Source organism: Rhinolophus ferrumequinum, chromosome 4 (assembly GCF_004115265.2).
Source record: "Rhinolophus ferrumequinum isolate MPI-CBG mRhiFer1 chromosome 4, mRhiFer1_v1.p, whole genome shotgun sequence".
Lineage (NCBI taxonomy): Eukaryota > Metazoa > Chordata > Mammalia > Chiroptera > Rhinolophidae > Rhinolophus > Rhinolophus ferrumequinum.
This window is the reverse complement of record NC_046287.1, coordinates 68,247,300-68,255,245: the sequence shown is the minus strand read 5'-3', so window position 1 is coordinate 68,255,245 and position 7,946 is coordinate 68,247,300. Positions and strand designations below refer to the sequence as shown.

The following is a 7,946-nucleotide window of genomic DNA, read 5'->3' as shown; positions in this document are numbered from 1 at the left end:
CTAAAAGAATTAAAAAGAAAGGAATACATTCACAATTATTTGAGTTGAGTTTAAGGTGAGAAATAAAAATACATAGGTTATAGAAAAATCATAATTTTAATAGATAATATATTTTTTTAACTATTAATTGGATTTTGCTGAGGGGAACCTGAGAGACAGAGTGGTTCAACAGCTTGCCCAAATTTAACAGCTAGTACCTGGCAGAGCTTGAATTCCAGTCCTGGTAATCTGAACCACATTTTAGAATGGAGTACTAACAAAGTACATAGAGTGAGAAAATTTAGAAATAAGAGATATAGAGACCAAGGGAATAACTGGGGAAGGGTGGGGGAAGGACTTCATGGGAAAAAATTACCAATGGGATAATTATAGTTACGTTTGATTAACGACAAGAGCACTTTGTATATGTTAGCTCATTTAATCCCGCTAACAATTCTGTGAGGTTGATCCTATTCCCTTTTTCAGTCGAGGACACTTGTTAGATGAAAAACGACACATTCTCTTCTTGTACTGAGTTACACCTGAATAGCAGGCTCTGGGGCAAGATAAGGAAGACTGAAGGAGATTTAGCAACAGAACTGAGTAGGGCTAGGTAAGTAAGCTGAAAGGGAGAGAGGCAAGGAAAGTTTCCCATTTAGGCACAGGCTGGTTCACCTTTCAAATCTCCCGGGCGGGCCCGCCAAAGCGTCACAAAGCCCGCCCCTCAGTCACAAGGCCACGCCCCCTTCCCGTGGCTGTTCTCTGAGTTCCCAATACTTCCCTCCTTCTCTTTGACCCCTCCCACTCCACTAGCATCATTTCCTGTGCGCTGGATGTTAATTGGTCCAGCAGTCGGAAGTGAGGGCGGGGGGTGGGGCCGTTGCCGCAGTGACAGTGCTGGGGGAGTCCGAAGATGGCGGCGTCGCGTCGCTCTCAGCATCATCACCACCATCATCAACAACAGCTCCAGCCCGCCCCAGGGGCTTCGGCGCCGCCGCCGCCACCTCCCCCACCACTCAGCCCCGGCCTGGCCCCCGGGACCACCCCAGCCTCCCCCACGGCGGGTGGCCTGGTCCCCTTCGCCTCCCCGCGGCACGGCCTAGCGCTGCCGGAGGGGGATGGCAGTCGGGATCCGCCCGACAGGCCCCGATCCCCGGACCCGGTTGACAGTACCAGCTGTTGCAATACCACCAGCACAATCTGTACTGTCACCACCGCTCCCGTGGTCCCGGCGGTTTCTGCTTCGTCTGCCGTTGGGGTCGCTCCCAACCCAGCCGGCGGTAGTAGTAACAATTCACCGTCGTCCTCTTCTTCCCCGACTTCTTCCTCATCTTCCTCTCCATCCTCCCCTGGATCGAGCTTGGCGGAGAGCCCCGAGGCGGCCGGAGTTAGCACCACAGCAACACTGGGGCCTGGGGCAGCGGGACCTGGGCAAGGGGTTCCAGCAGTGAGCGGGGCCCTACGAGAACTGTTGGAAGCCTGTCGCAATGGGGACGTGTCCCGGGTAAAGAGGCTGGTGGACGCGGCAAACGTGAATGCTAAGGACATGGCCGGCCGGAAGTCTTCTCCCCTGCACTTCGCTGCAGGTCAGTGACTTTTGAATTATTTATTAAGGGTTTCGGCGTTGGGGACAGGGGTCCCGGCAGGGAAAGAAAAGTTATTGTAATGGAACAAAATGTGGGCGTGGTTATGGTTCTTTAACACCTCGCCGGAAGACTAGATAGAGGTTCCTTTCTTAGATAGTGCCTGGTGACCCGGGTGGGTGGGGTGGGATGGGGGGGCGTGGTAGGGGAATGTGGGGATCCATCTGTGATACTTGTACTCATTCCCACCCAAATCCCTTTAGTTGGAGTCTCGGCATATGGGTGTACTTAAACTTTTTCAGCTCCAAGTGTGTAAGAATAAAGTTAGATTTGGGCAGTCTTAGAGAGTAGTTTTGCTGTTTGTTTGCTCCTTTATTTCGTTTTTACGATCAGGATATGTCCCATGAGGACGGTCTAGACCACAAGAAATTGAATGTAACTCAAATGTTTAAGGATCTGTAGCAGTCTCTAAGCCAGTGAAAGACATGAGTGAAGTTTGTGAGTTTTCCCTTTTTTCAAGGAGTTTACATTCTTCACTGGGTAGATCAAAATATGCCTCTATGAAATAACTGGAGAAGAATATTTGGATGCATGATGTGGTAGTAGAAAAATATAGGCTTTGAAGTTCAGGACACTGGTATTTGTTAGTTGTTTAACAGACAGTTTACCTCATGTCAGTTGCCTCAGTTTTCCCATGGCAAAAATTATGTTACTAAGGTTGTGTGAGGGTTTACTGAGAAGCATTTGGCACATAAGTTCTCCCAAAAAGTGCTAATTCCTAAACCCTGATTTAGTCACGCATTTGGCACATAAGTTCTCCAAGTGCTAATTCCTAAATCCTGGAGCACACACTTTTTTTTAAAGCCAGTCATTGACTATTTTATTTTAAAAACACCTAATATGTTTTTATAAAATACAGAAATAGGAAACAAAAACAAAGGACATGATCTCACTGCCAGGATAGCTACTGTTGATGTTTCTTAAAGGTTATAATGTTATGTACATCAGAAACATTACATTAGAAACGTACATGTTATATATACATTATAAAATTCATATAGGACAAAAATATACAAAATGTAAAAGCACCACCCACACACAAACATCCCAGATAACAAGCAGAAGTTACCTTCTGTTAAGTTTCTTGGTATGTTTCTAATATACATCATGCCTTTAATTTGTTAAAACATATGTTAAGAACTTACTCTGTGTATTATTCATTTTTGCCACAACTTGGAAGATACTATCCCAGGGGTGTCCAAACTGTGGCCCGCAGGCCAACTGTGGCCCACAATCCATTGCTAATTGGCCCGCAGCAAATTCCAAAAATATATTTAGTTGACTTAAATAAACCAGGTGAGGCAATACATACTTCACCTCGAGTGAGTGGCCCGGCTGTTTGTGTATTTTACCGCATATGGCCCTTGGTGAAAAACGGTGAAAAAAGTTTGGACACCCCTGTACTATCCTCATTTTATAGGTGACAACAGTGAAACACATACTCTTAAAATAAATCCAAATTCATAGAAGTAGTGAAACCTGTATTTTAACTCAAAATAGTTTGATTTTAGAGCTTGTGAAATCAAGCTTAAGCTATTATAACCTATACCTGTGTTAATGTCACTTTTCATTTTTATAATTGTGATGGAGAGTTTCTACTTGGGGGCATATACTCCAAGAGTAGCATTCACACTTTTTTTTTGTTGTTTGCTTTTTTAATTGCAGTCTATACTTAGAAACATATTTTACATTGTCACATACACGTCAAACTGAATCAAAAAAAATTTCAGGAAACAATACTTTCCCTCATTACATACGTGTATGTTGCATTCTGATATTTATATCCTATTCCATTTCATTTTTTACAAATGCTGTTTGTGACTCCTTAATGGCTCATGATCAGCAATATGTGAAATACAGGAAATCATTTGTTAGATCACTGGATCCATTCTTTTTTTTATTACATTTACTGGGGTGACATTATTTAGTAAAATTATATAGGTTTCAAGTGTACATTTCTATAATACATTATCTATATATTGTATTGTGTGTTGACTACTCAGAGTCAGTTCTCCTTCCATCACCATGTATTTGACCTCCTTTCCCCTCTGGATCCATTCTTGAAGTTGTTTATTTTTGCATACTTTTCCAAAGTTGACTATTTTAACATACCGTGTTTCCCCCAAAATAAGATCAGGTCTTATTTTAAGGTTTGCTCCAAAAGATGCATTAGGGCTTATGTTCAGGGGATATCATCCTGAAAAATCATGCTAGGGCTTATTTTCTGGTTAGGTCTTATTTTTAGGGAAACACGGTATTGTTTCACAAATCTTGTTATTCCTCAGCATACTGCATTGTAAGCAATCACAAATGATAGTTATACTTATTTGTGTAATAATGTACTTATGTATGATTAGCCACACATAAAATAGACTTGTTTCCCAAATCACTTCTTCTGTCACAATAGTTACTTTTTATTCTGTTTTAAAGTTTTATGTGTACCCAGATAAGCTAGAAGACAAACAGTCCTATAATTACACTGTAGTTATGAGAACCAAACCTTGAACTGGTTTATGTAGAAAAAATTTTTTTACTTCATTTCTGGAAAACAGACAAAACAAACACAGTATAAAACTCTCCATGGTGTAAAAACATAGTAACACCCTGTAGTCAGTTTACCATACCCTACATTTGTGTCCATAGAGTTAAAGCTTTGTTAAGTCTAGTCTTCTCCACCATGGATAGGCTGCATAGTTAAAAGTAATTCTCAGTTGATTATCAGTTGGTTAGAATGCCAGTCATTCAGTTGTCCTGGAATAGCTGTTTTAAAGATAGGAAATTGGTACAATCCCTTGGAGGGAAAAGCTTAAAATTTCTAGTTCAGTTTTCCACAAACATTTTATTACTTATTGTAGATCAGGTGTTAAAAATATTGACACAATTTTGAAATGACAGCTAGTCATTACCATTATGGAGCTTACAGTCTAGTGCGGAAGACTAAACAAGAACAATAATAACAAAACCCCTCAAAGTGTGTAACTCAGAGTGATAGGAAAAGTACTGCATGCTGTCTGTTGGAGCAGGTAATAGGGACTCTTGTACTGATTTTAGAACATAAGGAAGTCTTTGTAGATAAAGAGAGTTTTTAAGCAGAGATTTAAAAGATGAGTCCAAGCTAGCCAAATGGAGATTGAAAGGAAGAATGTCAATTCATGCCTGTATTTCCATTAAGAAAATGAGTTTGCAGTCGAGTGTGTGGAATGAAATGAAACCATTTTTATAGGAAACTCTTGTGACTTTTAAAAATATTATCGTAAGAGTAACCATAATTCTTTCCAGCAGCACAATTAAGAACCTTTCTATCCCATTTTGGACTGTGATAATTATCTGTTTAAATATGGCTTAGAGACAATATTAATAATGGAATCGCCCCATCCACAATTAGGAACATAATCTTCAATTTCCATTGTTGATACAGATTCTCAAAACTATTTCTAATGCCTTCTTAAGATGGCAATATTAAAATAACCCAGTCTTTTATTGTTGACTAGAGTTTATGTAAGACTTTCTCTTCTACAGATAAGACCCTTGACTCAGGTTTTCAATTGTTCAGAGGACAGCAGTCAAGGCTTTATAAATAGTATCAATTTAGAGTGATGATATCTCCTTGGTTCAGTGCCTAGTGGTGACATATTTTTGTTAAAGGATCAGTATATTCTGATGAGGTCTCTTTTTAAAGAAAAGTTCAGAGGAACTCTTTTTAAAAATATATTTTTAATAAAGCATTGAATTCTGAGATTCCATAGTATTTACTTTAAGTTGAATACATTTTGAGATAGGCTTCCTGGTCATTAATTAACATGTGACTTGGATTAGCATATGTAATATGAAGTATTTTGGTATCAAAACTAGCAAACTATGTATGGCAGTTTTATGCTTTCTTTGGATTTGGATGGTATCTACAGCACACATTTAACCATATAAAGGTTGTCTGACTCATGCTTGTCTCTTCTGATTTTTCAGCATGACCATGCTTGTCTTTGTATTTCCTCGTCACTGTGCACATTTCGTTCCTGGTAAAAAAAAAACACTGTGTCCTCTGAACTGTTGCCCATCAGTGGGTAAGAAAATGAGTCAGAATGCTCAGTCCTGGGGTGGGAATCTTTTCGTACTTTTCACTGTCAAGGTCCTCAATTATACTTTTAACCAAACGTCCTGCTTCAGGATTTAAGAAGGGTCTGATTTGGGAATACTAGACAAAAAGGAACTAGTTTCATAAATATCTTCTCAGATTTGAAATTGTTGTCCACAGGTTGGATTATCATACTGAGTGTTTTCTTAAACCTTTATGTTTTGCTTACGGTACCACTTAAAAAAAGTTCACGTAGAACTTGTAGTTAGAAAGATTTGCAAAGTGTCTCTTTCTTTTGCCTTAATGATAACACTCGTTGGAAGCAAATGATTTAAAAAACAAATTACCTATGTGTAAGATGTTATATAAAAGTATCTCTAATAGCAAAACAACAATGATTATAAAGTAAACTGATCAACAATAGAGGATTGTTTACATTAAATACTATATGATTCCTCTTACATGTCTACCTGCTTATAGTATTTTTCTTTATCCATCAATTTATCTTTTTCTTTGATGCATGTCAGTGTAAATTGCAGGCATCTGTGCAACTTCCTGTAAATATACCAATGCAGGTATCCTTATCTAGAGTCCAGAATTTGTTTCAAGATTTGTCTTTTAGTATAAAATATACACAAATCTTATGTGTACATTCATTGAGTTTTGACAAATGCAAACAACTGTGTAACTCAAACCCTAATGGAAAGTCAAAATAACCTCAGAAAGTTTCCTTGTGTCCCTTCCCTCAATCTCTGCCCCTCCCCTCCTCCAGAGACACACTATTTTGACTCTTTTCATTGTAGAGTAAGAGGTGCCTGTTTTAGAAGTTCATATCGATGCAATCTTACAATATTTACTCTTTTTCTGTAAGGCTTCTTTTGCTCAGTGTAATGTGTTTGATGTTGTAACGGGTCAGTAACTCCCTTTTACTGCTGAATAGTATTTCATTATATGAATATTCGACAGTTCATTTATTCTTTCTTTTGTTAGATCCTTATGCTGTTTCATTGTTGACTTATGAATAATACTGTTACGAACATTCTTATAAAATTCTTTTGTGAACAAATTTTTTTTCTCTCTGGTCGGTACCTAGTATTGGAATTGCTGAACCTCGTGGTAGGTAAATGTTCAGTTTCATAAGAAACTGCCAGATCTTTTCCCAAAGTGGACATGCTGTTTTACATTCCCATCAACAACATATGGCTGTTCCAGTTGTTCCATATCTTCAAATTTGATGTTTTCAGATATTTTAATTTTAACCATCCTGGTAGGAATGTGTGGTATATTATTGTGGTTTTAGTTCGCACTTCCTTGAAGCCTAAATAATGTTTAAGACTTTTTCATGTGTCTATTTGCCGTTTATATATCTTTTGTGAAGTTTTGCCCCTTTGTTGGGCAAAGTTTATCTTTCATTATTGAGGTTTAGGAGTACTTTATATATTCTGCATTCTAGTCCTTTGTCAGAGAAATGTGCTGATTCATTTTCTTAATAAGGTGCTTCGAACAGAAGTTTTATTTTTAATTAAATTTATTTATATGTTTTATGGTTATTGCTTTCTGTAATCTGTGACTTGGATACGAACTTTTACCTATCCCCAAGTCACAAAGATACGTGTTTCTTACTGAAAACTTTATGGTTTTAGCTTTCACATTTAGGTTTGTGATCAATCTTATGTTCACTGTTATTTGTGAGCTTGGGTTGAGGTTTGTTTGTTTTTTTTTTTTCCCATTTGGAAATCCAGTTTTTCTAGCACTATTCATTGAAAAGACCTTCCTTTGTCTATTGGATTGCTTTTTCACCATTGTCAAAAATCAGATATTTTTTATATCCAGACTTTTCATTCTGTCTTATTGATTTGTTTGTCTGTCTTTATGCCTGTATTACATTTTCCTGGTTACTGTAGGTTTTTGTAGGTAGTCTTGAAGTTGATAGTATAAATACTCCAACTTGGCTCATCTTTTTCAAGATTGCTTTGGATCTACTAAGTCTGTTGCTTTTTCATTGAAATTTTAGAATCAGATTGACAGTTTCTACAACACAGCATGCTGAGATCATGATTGGGATTATGTTGAATTTACAGGTTAATTTTGGGAACACTGACATATTTTTTTTTTCTTTTATCGGGGAATATTGGGGGACAGTGTGTTTTTCCAGGAACCATCAGCTCCAAGTCAAGTCATTATTTTCAGTCTATTTATGGAGGGCGCAGCTCACTGGCCCATGTGGGAATCGAACCGACAACCTTGGTGTT

At 38.3% G+C, this 7,946-nt stretch overlaps 1 protein-coding gene across 1 annotated transcript in view; it reads left to right on the top strand.

Annotated features, from left to right (window-relative positions):
* The first annotated feature begins 861 nt into the window (after nucleotides 1–861).
* The window catches only part of TNKS (tankyrase), a 186,947-nt gene continuing 179,862 nt past the window's right edge, over nucleotides 862–7,946 (top strand). The window contains exon 1 of the mRNA XM_033104145.1: nucleotides 862–1,565. Coding sequence (XP_032960036.1) covers nucleotides 893–1,565 — 673 coding nt within the window. The 5' untranslated portion in view covers nucleotides 862–892. The remainder of the gene's footprint in view (nucleotides 1,566–7,946) is intronic.